Source organism: Metopolophium dirhodum, chromosome 9 (genome assembly GCF_019925205.1).
Source record: "Metopolophium dirhodum isolate CAU chromosome 9, ASM1992520v1, whole genome shotgun sequence".
NCBI classification, from domain to species: domain Eukaryota; kingdom Metazoa; phylum Arthropoda; class Insecta; order Hemiptera; family Aphididae; genus Metopolophium; species Metopolophium dirhodum.
In genome coordinates, this window is record NC_083568.1 from 8,727,101 (window position 1) to 8,747,791 (window position 20,691).

At 32.8% G+C, this 20,691-nt stretch overlaps 1 protein-coding gene across 4 annotated transcripts in view; it reads right to left on the reverse strand.

The window, feature by feature from the left end:
* Positions 1 to 2,006: 2,006 nt before the first annotated feature.
* The window catches only part of LOC132952368 (RYamide receptor-like), a 121,555-nt gene continuing 102,870 nt past the window's right edge, over positions 2,007 to 20,691 (reverse strand). For all 4 annotated transcript variants that reach the window (XM_061024651.1, XM_061024652.1, XM_061024653.1 and 1 more), the window contains 3 exons: positions 19,070 to 19,279; positions 18,937 to 19,005; positions 2,007 to 4,994 (listed from right to left, as the gene is read on the reverse strand). In XM_061024651.1, coding sequence (XP_060880634.1) covers positions 4,614 to 4,994; positions 18,937 to 19,005; positions 19,070 to 19,279 — 660 coding nt within the window. In that variant the 3' untranslated portion in view covers positions 2,007 to 4,613. The remainder of the gene's footprint in view (positions 4,995 to 18,936; positions 19,006 to 19,069; positions 19,280 to 20,691) is intronic.

A 20,691-nucleotide genomic window follows, 5' to 3' on the forward strand; every position in this document is an offset into this window, starting at 1 on the left:
TCTCTACTCGAATGTGTGACTACCATTCCCTGTCCATCGAAGTCCCTGTCTTAGATTTTAAGGACATAGGTAGATCGGATCGAGTGAGTGCAAAGTAAATCCTTGCACTGCATTGTGCAGCATATTAATATTTGGTATCTATGATCTATCTGATATAGTCGGGTCTAGTACGACTGTTCGCTAAGTTGGTATCGAGGATTATAATATAATGGCATGTGTTACCTATAAAATATAAATATATCTATATAGACTACCACGATTACCACACCAGTAATAGTATAGTATAACTGCTGATTGAATAATGAATAGGTTTATTGTCCATAGTGTTCTATATAAACCATGTTTTGTGAGTACAATAAAGTACGATAAAAAAATAGCTATGCACTCTAGTACTGTTTGATTTATTTAAATTGATAGTGTCACGAGCTAAATCTATAATCGTCTTACCATCGGTAATATCTAGGCCAATGACCAATATCTTTTTAACTTACCTTTTCACTTTACGTGAGGTAAGATGGTATACCTACGTTTATCGTTTCACGTCCGTGTCTTTTAGACTTCATCGACCACAAATAGTGATTCCCCGGCGCAGTTCATTCTCAAGGTAAGGTGTTAACGTTTACAAACAATGTTTAACACACAATTTGGTCGGAAGCTCTTTAATTAGATAAAAAAAATAATTCACTTGGGCTGTGCTACAACAGTTATCGCTTGTCCACGTACAACTTTTGCACAAACACTCTTACCGAACTCCGCGTCAGAAGAGTGACTCGTATGTAAATATAATTGTTTAATTTTTTTTTTTAAGGGGATTCGATACCGTGACTTTCTGTTTTTGTCTAGCACACACGCAACATAGGATTTTAGACTGGTTCTTTGCCAAACATACCAATTGATCTAATGAAGCGATAAGAATTATAAAAACACATTTGAATTTGTCGTCAAGTCTACTTGAAATCGACTTTCCCACATTTTTGATTTTAAATTCTCCAAAAATTAAAATACGAAAATTTTTAAATACTCTTTTTTAATATGACATTTTTAGGAATTTGGAGGATAATATCAAACATGTGGGAAAGTCGATTTCAAGAAGACTTGACGACAAATTCATATCTGTTTTCAGAATTCTTATCGCTTCAATAGATCGAATCTCGATGAATGCTATTAGGGAGTAGTAAAACTCCACATCGCTATAACACAGTCAGATTTGAACAAAGGTACCTAATGTTGTTTCCACGGACTAAGATATAATGGACTGGAAACGTGCAGCTTATCACGGCCACGAATGTATGTACAAGAAGCAAAGTACGGGGGGTCGCGATGTGTTCTTGGAGTTCACAGCGCCATCTGCATTTCACACGGACTAAGATACAAATTGTGTAGCCAAATCAAACCACCGGTAGCGCTGAAAACTTCAAGAACGGTGTTCTTATCAGCTAAGTGACACCTTTTCGTGGCCGTCCCCCGACCTCCGCCGACCGTGTCGTTTACAGTCCATTATATCTTAGTCCGTGGTTGTTTCTATAAGTACAGTATAGGTCGTTTATTGGTTATTTATTACCTATTATAATCTAAATAGTAAAATCTATAAATAAATATTATTGAACATTTTTTCGATCTAATTTTCAAAAACACGAGAAATATTATAATAAAAAAAACCCATTCCAATTTTACAGATAATAATGTAAAAAACAATTATATACTTAGTATTTTGGTTAACCTCAGATTAGAACTTAGAATTTTGTAAATCTCGATTATTATACTCGAGGGCCGCGACAACATTTATAATATATTATGTAGATATCATAATTTGTTTATACTTTGTTTTTAATGATAATAATATGTCTCTAGACGTCATTTGACGTGTCATATCATCGCTGCACGCTTATTCCTAAAATAGCTCTTTTAAATCTAATAGGTTATAGGTATCACAAGTTAGATATGTTCTCCAAAGCTGTTCTATTTATTTGAGGAGATAGTGCCACTCGCTGAACTCGACGCCAACTGTACAGCGGAGCGTTTAACCTGCTTACCCGTTTTTTTTAAAATTTAATTTTAAGTAGACGGCGAATAAAATTTAGTGGTGGAATTTCAGAAAGGAGAAAAAATTATTTTTTTTGTGATGGGTAAAACACACTTCTGTGTGTATAGTAGCCAAGAGTGGCATTTTAAAATCCACCCCCATTTGTCATATTTCAGAACAAGGAATACACATATGCTCAGTGCTTACACGTATATAATTGTATGCGCATAAACATTATTTTTACGGAGCGTTTATGCTGTCATACTGGGGACAGTTTTTTTTTTAAACAGTAGACTTTTATAATAATAATTGTATTTTAACTGTATTTATTAACATATTAACGTTATTATTTACATCCAAACAAAATCGTTCACACAAATATATTACACTTAATTTAAAAAGTACATTCCATCAAATTACACAGCATAAACTCATGAGACATCACACGTATAGGTCGTAGGTATAATAAGCTGAATTATTTGAAACTGGGTATAATATAATATAGGTTGGACACGCATGTTGTCTACGTTTATTTTTGTTTTTAAAAAAATTAACCGGGAGAAAATGGGTTTGGATGCGTCTTGAAGTGTAGGTTTTTGTAAGTAAAAATAATTCACAATTACGTCAATTGTGCAGTGGTCGAAGTGGGTTTTCACACCTTCACATAATATTATTATCATACGTTATATTATGTTTTTTTCTAAAAAATCACATCCCTCTCCGAAAAATAGTAATTCTAAACTATTGCAATAATATCTACGCGTTGTTCATTTTTTCACAAAAACATATTGTACAAAACCAAGAGTTGCCCATCTCTATAATCGTTGCGTTAAACAAAAAAATTAACAAAAAATTGTTTTTATTATTATACAAGTTTTTAAAGAGGACGAAACATGACGAGTAAATTTGAACTATTAAATCACTCTATCTCAACATGTTTCAAACCAATTTGACCATTTCACGATAACGATAATATGTATGTAGATAGCGTATACTCGATACTCTTTACGAAAAAAATAACATCATCACAAAATGCATTTCGGACGAGAAGACGCGTCTTGAATTAACAGTAAAAATTGTAATCATAATTCATAGTGAGTAACAACTGTATATCTGTATAACTGTATACTGAATCCAAAACTGCACACTTTAGATGATATACTGTATGATACCACACACTTTCAGTAGATTAGAACTGCACACTTTTTTTAGAAAGTTTGTTGTTTTTAAAAACCACACACTTTCTAATTAATTTATAATTTGGCAAAATCGCTATATTTTTAAAATATAAAATGCATTATTTATAATATTGTATTGATAACTTATGTTCATAAAAATAAAAATAAATAAAAATGTATAGAATAAATTACCTACTGTTTAATTGACCGTTATAATAGTGCCTGACTTTCAAAAAATTGATACGATCTCTTTAAAATTACGGAAAAACATTTTTTTTAAGCACTTTACATTATATACTCATTTTACACCGATACACACGCGAATACAACCAACTAATCTGCCACTAATTGCGACTAAAAACGACCTCAGTAAATCATACGTCTTGATTATAATCGTAGGTGGTACAATGTTATCAACATAACATAATGTGACAAAATGCTAAAACTACAAAATGCGGTCGTACCTACATGAAAAAAAGTGTGATTGATATAACGTTTTTATCTAACTAAAAGTGTGCGGAATTTTTCTATAGGTGTAGGTGCCACAGGCGGCATTTGGATGCGATTTGGGTACGATTTCCCTCTCATCTTTGTATTATTCAAAGGGGTCTAACCATCCAAGGTAGTAAAATTTAAAACTAATGGTTCACGAGTGTACCTATCTATAGTCATAACTCATAATATTGCAATGTAATTTTGTTTTGCGGCGCCGTGCCAGTGTTTTCAATTCGTATTTCTATTTTTGAAATAATTAATTTGTATTTTAAGTGTTTGTATAAGAAAATAATAAAACAAAAGTATTAATGCAGTATTTTAATTGTCTTTGCATTAGTTTATGCGTGACAAAGATTTTCAAAAATTTCCCGTATAAATACCTTTAAATTAATCTTTATTTTGTAATTTAAATTAATCAAATGTATAATTGAAATAACGTTTAAAATATATTAAAATTTAATTTTGGATGGACTCTTCGTTCAAGATAAAACTAAAATCGGCTAATTTCTGTGGTTTCTTCGTCATATAAACGGTGAATTAATGAGCATTTATTCTACACTTTTATAGACACATCAAGTCATATATTTTAGTCGCTCGAGAAAAACGGTGATTTAATTATGTATAGAACGGTATTAACGATTCGTCGCTTTTTGGGGTAACTGTGGTAAAATTTTGAACCCTCTCCCTCCCACTGGTATAAAACGTTTGCCAAGTATCGGCTAGCGCGCCGAACGGACCGACATAAATATTAGAAAATGTGCGGTTTTCGTGTCCGGCCGACCGCAGCCGCGGAGTCTAAGTCAAAAGCGTGCGGTTTTCTGTCGCGACCGCACCGCGAAAACGGCCCTTTCCCGGATGACCGGCCACCACCGACGACCACCACGGCCGCGACGTCGCGTGAGCGGTTTCGGCGGCGCTCAGAGCGTTTCCTCGTGCCAGTTCCGGCGGCTCCGTCCGTACGCCGCGGGCCGTCCGTTGAACGACTTGAGCCGCGACTTGACCGACACGAACGACGACGAAGTGTTGATCCGGTGCAGGCCGTCCGCCTGGCTGGGGTCGTTGTGGCTGTTGTAGTGGTGCGACTGGTGCTGTTGGGCCCGCAGGTAACCGCCCAAGCACCGGCCGAACCCGGGCACGTTGCGCAGAACTGCCGCGAAACCGGCCCGGTACCGGGTGTTCATCCAGCAGTAGATCAGCGGGTTGTAACACGTGTGCGACATGGCCAGCCAGTGGAACAGGAACCAGACGTACGGCAGGCTGCTCCACGAGCTCAGCGACGGTTCGTGGTCCCACAGGATCTGCGACACACACAAACATAATATAAGTGTTATCGTTTATCGTTGGGGGTTGGGTACACGCATTGGCGACGATAACGTTTGGCCGCACCATCGTTTATTACTGTCGTCATCGTTATAAGTCGTACTAATCGCGATTTTATTGTTATTTTAACACTTAATTAAATATTATATTTTACAAAAAACGTTTTTATATTTGATATTTTCAAAAAAAATTGCATCAAAATCTATATGACAGCTATTTGATACCTATAACTGAATTACGATTATAAATGGGAGCTCCCACTGATACGTAAAAATAATCAAATAAATTGTCAAACCTACTTATAGTATTCCAGTAAAATTTATTTACGATTCCGAAAGTTTTTATAGTAAATAATAATCAACAAAATTTTTAACATCCCGAGAATTACTTATGTCTTATACATTTTGTTCATGTTTAACATTAAGTCTTTAACAATGTACTTATTATCTATTATAGACTGATGTTGAGAATATTTTTTTTTTTAAAGTAACGTTATTTGCAACGCCCTACTTTTTGAATAAAAAAGTAAAGTAACGTGATAAAAATAATGTTGGGTAACGCAAATGCAATTTGAATAAAAATATTTTATGTAACGAGTAACGTAATTTTATTACATTTCAAAAGTAATTTATCCGACAATGGATATATTACGGTATTCTATATAAATAACTATATACTGCTAAAATAAATAAATTATAATAAAAATTATAACATCTACATTTGTTTTTTTAAACAAAGATTACAACATTTGAGGTCCTAAAAGCTAAAGGTTATTGTATCGGTTTTTACTGTGTGGGAGGGTACGGTTGGTTAGAACACGTTTATATGTAGCGAGGATTTGTCACTAAAACCCGGGTGTAATATTGCCTAAATACGACCCCTCAAAAATGGTACGCACTCAACAGTTTATTTTATCATCATTTCTGTCTAGAATGCGCGGATGTGTAGGATTTCAGAAAGATATAGCGATATTCAACGCCACTGCTTCCATATCGCCGCGGGTGTACCTACCTACGTAAATTACTCGCAAAACGTACGAGAGGACAAAAAAAAAAAAGGAAGGAGCAGTCTTCTGCCAGAGTCAAGGGTTCGAGTGCGAACACGTCTATAATATACTGCAGCTACTATATATATATATAGTAGTGTTCTAATATTTCAGCGTCGTTACCAGATATATATTATATCTTAGACGCAAAACGTTTTCGCACTCCTCTCCGCCAACTCTGGTTTCACTCGCTCAGCTACGTCTATGTAAAGCACACGAGATTGCCTCTATTCCATCAAGTCCGGCGATAAAGTGGTGAAAATATCGCGTGGGGCGTGTGCGGGTTAAGTGTCCGCGACGAGGCAATAATGCGGTTGCCGCGGTCGCTTTGGTAACCGAAGTGATTATGTTTACGCGTGTGTGTGCGACCGGACGACCGAAAGAGAGGATAACGGTAGGGGAGAGTCATCATTATACGTCGTAGATGAGATATTAGATTCGCGGGGTTTTGAGTATAATAATAGGTATATGACGGGAGAGATGCCACGGAGCTTATAATATAGATAGGTACACAATGGCCGGATTGATAATACCATAATAAGAATATAATAGGCGGGTGGAGTAATAATCGAACATTACAAAAGATTTGTACCTACGTATCGCGTATTATGTGATTACTGTTAGCGCCGCGAGATGTAAAAATAGTATAAAAGTCATCATCGAGAAACCTATACCGGTACGAAGAAAAGAAACGCATTTAAGAGTAGGCCTGGCCACGGCTACAATTATTTAAGGGGCGACATTTAAGCGATTTCTAATATCGTCTTAGGGATCTATGTGTTAGTTGTAAATGACCTTTCTGCCGTGCTACAGGATAACTCCATATTTTTCGTAAAAAACGAGATTTTTGTTTCTACAGATAATATTAATGGTTATATATAGGTACCTATTTTCTATGTAAAAATAGCGTATTTCCGATTAAAATCCATCTTAAAATGCAATTTAAAATAAGAAAATTTGCGGTACCTAAGTCCAATATATTTGATGTTTTGTAAGTAAACACTCGGTATATCACATGAAAAATAATGGAGCTACCGTGTCTTGGCTTATGTTCATTTGGAGAAAAAGGGTATTGACGTGACATAAACTTAAGCCATATTTTATAAATTAAATGATGATGATTTGGTAAATTATTTTGTGATAATATAATAAACTGATATTGTTGAGAATATGGTCTGATGGTCGTCATTGTTTATCCTTATCGTTATTATTATACTTTAAACTTTGATCGCACGTGCTGAGTGCTGGTTAATAATCAATCAAATTATAGTGAATTTAAAATTATTTTATTGATAAAACTGGAGTTACAGGTTTTTGTACATACAAACAATGTTGTATGATTATAGGCTAAGACAATGCTATTGTCCAAAAGTGTCTAAGCAATAATCCGGTAAATCCATATTATTACTGAGTGATCAATTTTTTGCTTAGTCTACTCCGATATTTATTTTAGTATCAGTTCATTTAACTCAAAAAAGTTTAAATAAAAAGTGTTCAACCAATTCTAGATGCAAAATTATATAATATATCAGCATAAGTTTTGATACATTTTTTGTGTAAGCGCTTTTCTAAGGATTGATTTACTGTTAAAAAATTATATTTTGCTGTTTCTAGATACAATCGTTGAATCGTATTGACTGGAGTCATTCTATTTTGTCTTAGCACGACGTCCATGAAGTTGGCCCACCCACTTTGGAGTAACGACTCAAAATCTTCAGCAATAGTTTGCGAGCTAATTGCGAAAATACACGAACGTCTTAGCTAGTGTGAGTAATAATTCAATGCGGGTACGCTTATGCACATGTCAATAACTCGATAACAATTTAAAATTCACTAGACGAATTTTACTAAAACTTACTTAATGTTTTGACGAAATTAAAGTTAGTTAACGTTATCTGATTTTGATTCTGAAAAATATTTGAATTTCGCAAAAAAAGTGTCTGTAGATCGAACCAAACATCTTCCGTTTTTAATTATAATTATAATTTTAATTATTATTCGAAAAAAATAAATATTTTCAAGTTTTTGATTACAGTTCACAATAATATAAGGATAAATTTTTACAAAGTGTCCGGTTCAAGATATCTAATAATTCTGTCGAGTTCAATTTTTTTCTGTCTCAAAATCGGACAACGTAAACTAACTTTAATTTGGTCAAAACTTGAGGTGTTTGAGCTATAATTTGCGGCAATAGCGAGGCCCCTTTATGGATCGTTATGTATATAAAACGCTGTTAAACGAGACTCGGTAAGTTTATTTAATAGGTATTGTTTTTAAACACGAGATTACCTATATTATTATTATGATGGTTTGATAATACGTGGCTCATACTTAAACCAAATATGCTTTTTTCTTTATTTTTTTTAATAAATTCTCTAAATTAATATTATAATTAATTTACAATTATTGGCGTTCAATCAAATAAATCATTTAAAAGTAGTGCAATCTGGTAATCTGTAGACAGGAAATTTGTAAAATTCAAATCATTTTTCCAGTAGACTAGTCTACAGCTGTGCTCGAAAAACAAATAAATAAATAAAATTATAAACGCATTATACATAATATTTTAATATTATGTTTCGACGTCTGAAACAACCTTGGCCAAATATTTTAGAGACGCAATAATTATCAATCTTAATGAAAACATCGTTGTTGTCTTTAATATTGAATAATATTATTGTTGAAAAAATTTTTTTTGCGCACTCGGAGCATGGTGAAAATGTTGTGACAATACAGTTCACTATAGTTCTACAGTTGCACGTCGCGAAACACCACGGTGTATACCTAAGTAGTGAACTGTATTGTCAGAATAAGTGTTCACCATTGAAAAATGTCAATGGTGATGCTGGGGGGGGGGAGTTAAACACACAAACCCCCTCCCCTTGGCTACAACAATGTTGCCAGCCGCCAGGTCTACGAAACTCAAACTGCATGATGAACATATAATTGTGAGCAAATAATATTTAACGTTATTCAAAATTTGTGGAACTTTTTTTGATCAAACCGTTAATTATAATTTTACTATTGTACTCTTAAGTTTTAATAGTTTTACGTGTGAACGAAATCATAGTATAAAATATGTGTTATAAGATGAAGCACTAAAGAAAGGCAATGGGATATGAGAAAACAAACAGATTTTTTCAAACAAAGGCCTTATTAATACGCAACAACATAAATCCATTGTAAATAAATTTACACTTATGTAAATTATTTAATACCTAAGTAAATATTAGACAAACTGAATTATTGTGATTCATCGTAATAATTTGTTACAATAAGTATCTAAAGAAACGAATTGAATCAAAAGTTTCAACACTAAATAAAGAATGATTACCTAACTCTGCAGTGCATCGTTAATCTCGCTGTGAACGTTTTATATAATTCTTCCAAAACTATTCAAAAACTTTAAGTTGTTATATATATAGTTGTAAAACATCTTAATTTATTGTCTATTGTCACGGAAATACCTTGTAAAATTGATAAACTCACATTGTTCCAAGTATTTAGAATTTACTTTCTTTAGTTTGTTACGATAGGGGTATTACATTCCTAAAACGTCTTACGAAATGATATTCGTTCTTATAGGGAATAATAAATTGCTTATAATATTGTTGAATTTGATTTGTTCTACGTCATAATACGAAAATAAAAAAAAGATTAACGGTAAAATATACGCTTGGTACAATCAATGTGCATTGTTCTATTTTTGATTTATGAGTCAATACACTTTAACGTTTGATCTTCGATAAAAAAAACGAATTTTTTATATTATATTCCTCTAGATTATTTATTAAATATTAAAACAGTTATCAACAATCTGTCATAGTGTAATGTACTAATGTGTTTTGAATTTTGAAGTAATTCTTCTTTCTTGAGGTGTGGGTGGAAAAAAAATTGTAACGACAAATGAAACTACAGGAAAAATGAAACGACTCGTTTGTTTATTTATTTATTCTGCAAGTATTATGCATGGCGGCGGCGGCGTGCACGTTTATTTGTATTATATTCATTTTATCACTCTCTCGATAATTCACTTATAATTTCACGGACCCCAATACTTATGAAAGAAGTTTTACTTCCCCGGATAATGTAATCGTGGGCTCACACGCTCTCGTAATTAAATATTATTCGATTATTTCGATTTATAATAATTTAAAACACCTGCTATTATATTTCCTCGTAAACACCACCAACATGGACAAGATTATTTTGTTGCAAACGAGCCGCATTCAGTTTATACATCACACTACCTACTGTTCTGAGCTAGCACATATTATTGTGTTTATTTAGCTGCCACGAGGTAATATTATATTATATAACATAAATATGTTCAAAATGACGTGTCGCCGCGCAAGATTCGTTACACCCGAACCGGAGATGTGCGATTGGACGCATAGTAGTGTCGACGACAAGACGATGGCCTTAGCAGCTGTCGAGTCCGGCTGTTGCAATGCAGCTTGCATCTTCGCGTCAGATCTGCCTTGGCCGTGGATCTCCCAGCGAGCAGTGTCCGGTCACGGCGACCGCATCGTCGTTTGTGGGTCGTCTGACGGCGAACGAACCGACAGACGTTCGTTTACTGGTCGCGAACGCCACCTTTGATTCCGTGACGGCCCACGGTGGCCGGCCGTTGCACGACGTGGAGAGTGTCGCGGATGTAGTAACAGGCGGCTGTACCCGTTGATCGGCGAAACCGCTGTTCACGTCATCGGCCGACCGATCGCGGTCGCGAAGTTCGCCTGTCTGCTGGACGAGTCGCTGTCCGGCGGTCGTGGCCGACGGTCGGCCCGTCGCGAACCGGCAGCCGACGGAACGAATCGGTTCTAGCTACGCAGCACATATTATTGTGTTTATTTAGCTGCCACGGGGTAATATTATATTACATAACATAAATATGTTCAAAATGACGTGTCGCCGTGCAAGATTCGTTACACCCAAACCGGAGATGTGCGATTGGACGCATAGTAGTGTCGACGACAAAACGATGGCCTTAGCAGCTGTCGAGTCCGGCTGTTGCAATGCAGCTTGTATCTTCGCGTCAGATCTGCCTTGGCCGTGGATCTCCCAGCGAGCAGTGTCCCATCACGGCGACCGCATCGTCGTTTGTGGATCGTCTGACGGCCGTCCTATGCGCCTTGTCCGGCGTCTACGACGACGAACCGACCAGATGTTCGTTTACTGGTCGCGAACGCCACCTTTGATTCCGTGACGGCCCACGGTGGCCGTCCGTTGCACGACGTGGAGAGTGTCGCGGATGTAGTAACAGGCGGCTGTACCCGTTGATCGGCGAAACCGCTGTTCACGTCATCGGCCGACCGACCGCGGTCGTGAAGTTCGCCCGTCTGCTGGACGAGTCGCTGTGCGATAACACCGCGGCGGTCGTGGCCGACGGTCGGCCCGTCGCGAACTGGCAGCCGACGGAACTAATCGGCACTGCCACAACGTGGCCTTTTTGAGTTCCGGTTCTACGTGTCCGGCGTGTAGTCACATCGGCCCCCAGGATTGTCACGCAGCTATCACGACCCTAATTCCCGTAACCGATCGGCGGAACATCGTGGAACACTGCACTTCGCGGTCACCGCTGTCACCGGTCACTGTACCGGGCGATTGTAAACTCCGCCAGAATACCGGTCAAGATAAAAAGGTAATAATAGGTCCATGGTAAACTCCGCAGGTTTTATTTTCTTACCTGGTCAGAGCTCACATTGCCACGTGCCTTCTCACATTAAATACGTTGACATCTATTGCGATGATATACGTCAAAATTGATAAAATATTGTCAAGGTTAGATCGATTCATTAATAATTATTAATAATTTTATCTTCATATTATCTGAAATCAGGATTTTCAATGATGATATCGGCAGTAGGTGAGATGTACGTATACTTTGACGAACATAATCATTCGTAGTCTGCGTGTCTCCGTGTATATTTCCGAACGAATTTTTTGTAATTTTCGATACTTTCGATATTTGTATATGTCTGAACAAAATATGTCGCAAGAAAGTAATAATATAAAATTAATTACTGGTCAACGAGGCAATTTATTGGTTGTATTTAAAAATTATAAGTATAATAAAAATATAAAATACGCGTCTGGTGAAATAAAATGGAGGTGCACTAACAAAAATGAATGAATATAATATATTACCTATATTATATCAATTGTATACTCTTAGCTGTGAGGTTAGTAATTTTTATATATATTTTGGCTTGATTTTGACATATTTTATTTATTATTTACGTAACAGTTATATTTAAATGTGAACGATTATTAAAATTATGAATTTTTTTTAATAATATATTATATTCATTTTATAGTGCTACTTAATTTTCTTCAATGGCGGAGCTTACACGAACCTAATTTTACCTGTGTTTTTTTTTCTGGCGGAGTTTACATGTACCCAATTTTACCTGTGTTTTTTTCTGGCGGAGTTTACACTAAAAAAAGGTACTCGTGGCGGAGTTTACATGCGCCCACTGAACCATCAACTCGGCGTGTATCGGCTCGGAGTATAGACCCCAGGCCACGAACAAGGCGCACGGGGATGACGGCCGTCGTGGAAAGTCGCCAAAACGTGGCCAACATATCGTATGACGTGAAGGCTGTGCACATCATCGACTGTGTTATTGTTTATTCTGGTCGATATTGTTTTATTATATCGATGATATGTTATTAAATAAACTAAGAAAAAACCCACACGCAATATTATGTTCTTAAGCCGCGAAAATGAAGCAGGGTTTTTCGAAGTTTCGGTAAATAGGCACAATGATATAAAGTTTCGTGAGTTTTTACGCGTCGACAGCGAACAGTTCGATTTTTTATATTTGTCGCCATAAATTACCCTCGTTCACCATTTATCATCACGGTGCTGTTAGGTATTTGCAATTCATTGGTTACACGTCATATGCCTATCTATATTCACGTAAAATATTGTGTGAACTGTGTTGTTTTGTTGATATCTTATGATTTACGACGAGGACGATTTCTGATTAAACTTCGAGTTTTTGTTATACGACAAAATCACATGCAAAATTGTTTTATTTCAGTGTTAACTTATGAGGTACCTTGTATACTAAATTGTCAATCTACTTGACTAAACATCAATTCATTGTTTTTATCGTTATTCGTAAGAAAAAATTTAACACAAAAAGCTCTACTAATAATATTAAAATTTTTTAAACTGTCAAGCATCTATAGTTTGTTTATTTTTGCAAATGAAATAACTACGCATAACAAAATCGATTACGCCAAAAGGCGGGTTTGCTGAAAAGTCCGTGTTATCCATAATTTTTTTTTATTCTCAATAATTGTTAAGAAAAGTTCTGTGTGAATCTTTTTTTAAAATTTTTTTTTTTACTTTTGACCATCGAAATATCTAACTATCTATATTTACTTTGTTGTCAGAAAAGATTTTAAAGTCAAAAATTAATCTTGATGCATTTTTTCTACTATAAAAAGTTTCTTCACACACAAAAATAAATAGGTAACTAAAATCACACATCATTGGAAAATCAATACGTTTGCTATATATCATATATTTCCTTTAAATAATAACGAATAAAAAAAATACTTTAGCTATACTTCTTATCAAAAACAAATTTTATTTATTAATCGGAAATATTGACTACCTAAAGAGGTAATATTTATGTATTTATCATATTTTATGGTTGTACAATATTTATAAGTAAATTAACAGCAATTAGTTATGTACGATAATTTATTGAAAACATGAAGTCATGAAGTGTTATTATAGTTATTAAACGTATAATAATGAGACGAAAAATATTGAACTTAACAGTAACAACATTTTGTATAATTTCGTAACAAAATAACGGAATAAACTATATGTATTTCGATTGAAAATTATGATTATCTAGTGAACCTAACAATTAGATTATCTAATTTTTTTGTTTTCGATGTACTTAAAAACAATGTATTAATTATCTGGCAGTTTCATGTCTGCTAGAATGAGAGGAAAAATGCATTGACCAAATGTTACCTAAACGCATTATTACAGCATTTAAAAAAAACGGTTAAGTGGATGTTGCTTTGCTGTACAGTAGGTTACAAGTGGGTCAATGTATAATGGATTGTATTAAACTTGAATTCAATATCATTGTATAAGAAAAACGGTTCTGAGCGGAAACGGTTTGTCAGTCTGGATATATCATATTGTTATTATTTATTATAGTCTGTAAGTTGAATTAATATTATGATATTATTATTTTTTATTCGTTTCTGTGGTGATGAACAAAACGTTAGAAATTAATATCCCATTTTCAGAGGTTTTTCCTGATTTGTCGTTGGTTTTTCTCGTGGCATTAAATAAATATCGAGAAAATCGAAAAATTACCTCTCTAAAGTACTACCTTCATCTAATTTGCTAAAAGATTAAGGTACTATACATATATGTTGAAATCGAAGCACTCCTTCTAGTAGAAATTTTGTATACAGAATAAAAATAAAAATAAATAAATAAACACCATTGTAAAACCACTAGCTTCCTCCCTCCGCTCAGAGTCTAAAAGAACACCTAAACACATTGGAATATTTTAAAACCATTCGATCAAACACATTATGCTAAATTTCCCAAACGCATTGCAATTCGTTAGACATTCACACGAGCTCGAAGTTCGAACTATATTTTTAAAAAGTTACCTATTCAAAAATAAATAAATATAGCCGGAACGTGCCTAAAGTTGGTTCTGCACTTGATGCTCGCAAAACGATCTGTATATGACTATCAGACTTCGTGAGTTGACTTTGCAGTCGTTGCCGGAAATGAAATGGGCGATCCCATAATTACGATGACATACTTCCCCGGAAGATGCGGAGAGAATCTGTTAGTGAACCCAAAGTTAAATAACAAGTTTATCGGGTGGATAGGATTTTTATAATATTCTATTCGATTGAAAGGTTTCAATTTAGAACCCACGAATTGTACACGATTGTGCATTGTAAACATTGTCCTGTATGCAATAATTAGAGGTTATCAACAAATAACATTTTTAATGAAAAAGGATTTCTGTGAATTTTTAATCTGCGAAAATAGTCATGTTTGGTTTTTGTAGTTAAATAATAACCAGAAAAGTATAATTAGGTCCCCAGTTTGATGTTTTTTTTATGTAGTTACAAGTTTAAGAACATGATTACCTATCAGAAATGTTCTCGTTTATAATGACCAACAATGAACAGAGATACAAAAATTTTTTATAAAAACAACTGTTGGAAAAGGAATAAATAATAATATTTCAACACGATATTTTCTTCTCAGTTAGAAATGATGAATTCCAGCCATTTAAAATTGTCATTTTTGTTCTAATTAATACATTTCTTATGATTCATATTATAAGCGTCTCAGTATATGAATTTATATAGACATTTAATAATTAAATAATAATATAAAATATAATTAAAGAATAGTAATACATTTGTCGCCGTTTATCTATTTGAATTTTTTATAGCCATGTTAATATTATAAACAATTTTTTTTTAACCATTGAGTTATAGGCACGATTAATTTTAAAAAAAATGTACTTATTCACCTTCGTCAACTGAAATACTGTAAATAAAAATATATAATTAATAATTATAAGCAATTTATTTAAATTTACAATGAAACCTTTACATTTCAAAGCGTGTAACAGAATTTAATTGATTAAGAAAATTATATAACTCAAAAGACCTTATAGAAATAATAATAATAACAGTGCCTTATTCGTTTACGATATTATTATGTTTTCGGACTGCCGAGGCCTATGTTTTTCATCGGAAAACTCGCAAAAAATTTATTTAATTTTCTTAGATTGTAGTTGAATGTAAATGCGTTTCGTTGGTTCTTAAACTTACTACAGTCGTCCTCTAATTGCCATCGATACTGATTTTTTTACACTGTTATTAAGCTCATTCCAACAATAATCTCGTTACCTAGGTACTTCAATAATCCTTTTTTCCGCCACGTTAATCTTCTTTTGAACTTTCTCGTAAATATTTTAAATCACACAACTATAATTTCACAACCTTCGAGAAAAAATTTACCTCACTATGCGATATGTATCCTTAATTATTTAAGCAATTAATATTGTACTCGTAGCGTTTCGTTAAATTTCTTCGTTTTATTTTGTTCATTACATCCTCCGCAGAATTACTTTTACCGTGTTATTATAGTTAAGGTTTTGATCTCATCCGCCTTATTTGATAATTTTTCTACACTCATATTTGTAGTTTAATCTTGTTGGGACTTCCAGTGCAAAAGACCCTTGCTACACATTATGCGTTGTATTATTTCTGCTAATATTTTTTAATTGGATATTAGTCATAATATGCCGCTAGATGTCTATTGTTCTAATTTGTTTGTTAGTTTTTTATTTAACTCCCTCAAATGCAATACACATATCATTAAGCACAACCGTAAACAAAATTTGTCGTATTCACATGTGAATATTAGAACTCATCGACTATGCATAGTACACCATTGTCTACCATACACCATTAGTCATATTTGCTCTCCGAGAGAATAGACAATAGACAATAGTAAACATATGACCGAACCGACTGTTAGATTACAGCTATTAATAGCGTTACCTATGTTATTATTGTTTTATCATTTCTTAGTTTATAAAAATCTTCAAAATGTGTTAACTGTGTTTTGTACTGTTCATTCATAGATTTGATAAAAATTTATATAGATACCATGTTTTGCACTTAATTTACTTTTTCATTCTTGTTGTTATAGTTAAATCGTAGAAGTTAATCAATTCTAAACCTTAATTTTTTTTTTGTCACAGTTGTTCAGGCGATGTTCAGATGGTAACATATAATTACATACAATTATTAAACAATATAGTACCTAACATAATATTATATTATTTACTGCAACGTCATATCCCGATCGAGCTTGTTTTGAACATTTAAATGAAATACTCTTTAGTATATTATAGTCGATAGGTACAATCCTGGTTTAAAATTTAATTTATGTGATGCATCCGAATAGAGGGGTTTCTCACAGTAATGTAATGATATATTCCATATAAAATATGACATTTTAAGTTTAATTAATTGACGTCAAATTAATTCATAATGTTTAGATAAAAAATAAAAACAGCATTATATTGTGTGACATGCTATTAATATTTTCATTGTGTTGATATTTTCAATTATATATTTTTTTCCGAAAAAAGTTTATTAAATAATAATATAATAGGTGCCTACTGCCTATTGATTTTGTTAACAGTAATAACATCATGCACCTATGTTTGTTTGATACCTTAAACGATTTCATATTACAAAGCTTTAGTCAATACTCGTTGTTTTTATGGTTATTAAATACACTTTTTACATAGTGTTATTTAAATTAATGTTGAAACAAACAAATGTTTATATTTTGAATAAATAAACTAATAGGGTATTTCTCGAAAAAAGAACGAAATTAATCACAGACAATTTGTTAATAATTGTATACATGATATTTGGTAAATTGTTTTTGTACAGTTTAATTGATATCAAATATACTTTTTTTCAATCGTAAAAAAAATATGAAATAAAAGATTAATACATTTTTGAATCGTATTAAAATAAAAATGTCAACCACAGTTTTGTAGAATGATTTTAATAATTCACAGAGAGAATGTTTTTATAATTTGTAATAATCTAATATATAAAAAGCCGGGAATGTTTCTTTAGAATTTAAATCTGAGCGAAAAATGCATCCAACGTTTTGTATTAATATCGGGTATGCGTTGATAAAATTTTAATAAAATATAATATTAAAGAACGTTTTTACTGGGTAAATCAAACACACTCAAAATATAATATTACATTTACATTTTCACTGTTTTTTAGTTTTTACAAGAGAATAATGTGCACGGGAAGTTCGTTCAAAATGTATTCAATATATTTAAGAATATGACATAGTGTTCAAAAAGTACATTTTTGTTTAACCAATGTTTATTTGTTGACAATGTTTTTGTTCAGGTATTTAGTTGTTCAGTGTAATAGAATATTATTATATGAATATCAAATGTTTACATTACCTATTACAAATAGGTACAAACTTTTTTGTTTCATTTTTTATTCACATTGTTTTCATTTTGTTTTTTAAATTTTACTTCTCCGAAATTTGACATAATTTTTGGGGTGTGTTTTAAATTCATTGAATATTTGAATATCTAGTTTAATTAGTAGAGAAATAAAATACAAAAATAAAATGTTTTCATTTGAGAACTCATCGCTTGTCCTGTCGTGTAAGAAGTTGGAACTATTTTGTTCTCTCTCTCACAGTTTAAAAAACCACCCAATGGCCTATGTTGCCGCGGGTTAACTAATAAAAAAAAAAAAAGCTAAAATACATTGATAATATTGTCGTGTGAGATTTTTGGGGGAAAACGTTGTGAAATATTAATATATTATAATATGATATCGATGGTGGCACATATTTTATAATCCTTGGCCCAAAACGGGTATAGTATTAAGAATATGATTATATTATAATAGTTATAAAAATAATTATTTTTCAATTACTATCATAATAAAATTCAATTATTTTTTTATAAAATTAAATATTAACGAGAATATTATGATAATGTGCTTGTCACAATGTTGAAAACATTAAGGCTTTCGAATGAGTAATTATTGATTGATTATAAATTAAAAAAAAAAACTGTCAAGCGTGTTTATTATTTCTCAGATGATAATACGTTAATCGAATGGTAGGTACTTAAATTCAATGTTGTGTATAAAATCAGTAACACGTGTATAGCTGTTAGTGATTGATAAAGTTATATAATTTTGTTAGTTTTATTTCGTAATAATAGTGTTATTTATATATTTTGATTTTTAAGTCAAAACGCGTAACGAATATAAAGTACACTCACCAGAAGGATATTATACGGCAGCCAACAGACCGTGAACGCTATGACCACAGTAACCATCATTTTTATCATCTGCAAAATTCGAAAACAAAATGTGACAGGTTTCGAAAGGTCGCAACTTGTCGGAAAGCGTTACTTTTCTCTTCGACTTGGCCATCCTAACGTCTCTGGAGTTCTGCGCCTCACCCGGAGTCCTTTTGCCCCACACCACCACCCCAATGTTGACATATGTAAATAGCAGGACGGCGAATGGTATGCAATACTGAAGCACCAACAACGCTACATTATAGTAATGCCGGACATTCTCACTTGGCCATTTCTCGTTGCAAATATAGAATCCGCATTCCTAGTGATGTAAATTTTCATAAACATCATTTTTTGTGAACATTTTCAACAAGTTGAAAATTTTATAATTTATCATATTAATTTCTTATCAAATAAATTTTTTGATACTATATAGTTATTGTATATTAATTAACCTCCATAATTATATCTAAAACTATGTACTTTTATTACCCATTTTAATATTATTTTGGTATTATTCTATTGAACATAATTATAGCCTAACCTAACCTAACCTAACCAAAATATAAATCATTAAATATATAAATAATAATATTTATCTCGGTAATAAATGTGCATTTTTATATTTTATTAAAAATGTTGTATTTTTATTTCAGTATACCTCAAAAATTAATTAAGTTAAGAAAAATACATTAAAACTAAAATTTTTCAATTGAAAATTTTTGAGCTTACATCTTATGCACGCATTCCTATAACGATAGTGATAGAAATCGATCAATAGAATAGATATAGTATATTAATGAATCAGTATGGATGTAAATGGACCATTTATCATAAGTCATAACATCACGCGGGACAGAATAATTTAGTGAATAAATGAAAGTAATCTAATATGATATAATCGGCCTGATTTGAAAATATTGAAACTCCATAATAACTACTTTTTAGGAAGAAGAAAAAACACATCATTACTTTTTTTTTGGCTCTTTATCTAGGGTCTAGATTCTAGACGGAATTATTATACGTCATATTTTAATATCAATAATTCAATAAATAAACAATATTGTAACATTATTTTGATAAATAATATTTTATCAAAAGTTATGGAGATACAACGGTTTAGTGTTTACCTTGGGCGGAGTTGAGTTAATTTCGTCGGAACTGTAACGGCCGATTAAAAGGAGAGAAACTGTCTTTTCATGGTGAAAATGGTTTTAAACAATGCGTTTTTTTTTCTGAAAAGAAAAAGTAATAATCTCAAAATCGCCGTTCCAGAGTTACGATAATTGCAAATTAGACCGACAACGGTATAATATTATACGGTTAACCGCTAAGGGAAAACACATTTTTACAAGTTTTCTCGCATAACACGGTAGAAGGTGTTTACTGAGATCTTGTGGCGTATAGACAATAGAGGTACCTATTTAATATTAGTCTTTTGTTACAATAATGTTATAAACTATTGATACTTTGAAAAAATACAAAACAAATCAATCGTTTTTAAAAACATTTTCAATGATAATATTGTCTTGAATATAACAGCGTGGTGTTATTGTATTGTTCGGAGAGTATCAAGTGTTTGTTTGATGTAAAAACTAATACGAAAAACTATTGTTATTGTCTCGCGCTTGTACAGAACTTTCATAGAGAAACTTACAATCTATCTTTGCCATATAGATACGCCGGTTAATAGATAGGTGTGTAGCGTGAAAAGTTATTTGTAACAAAAAGTAT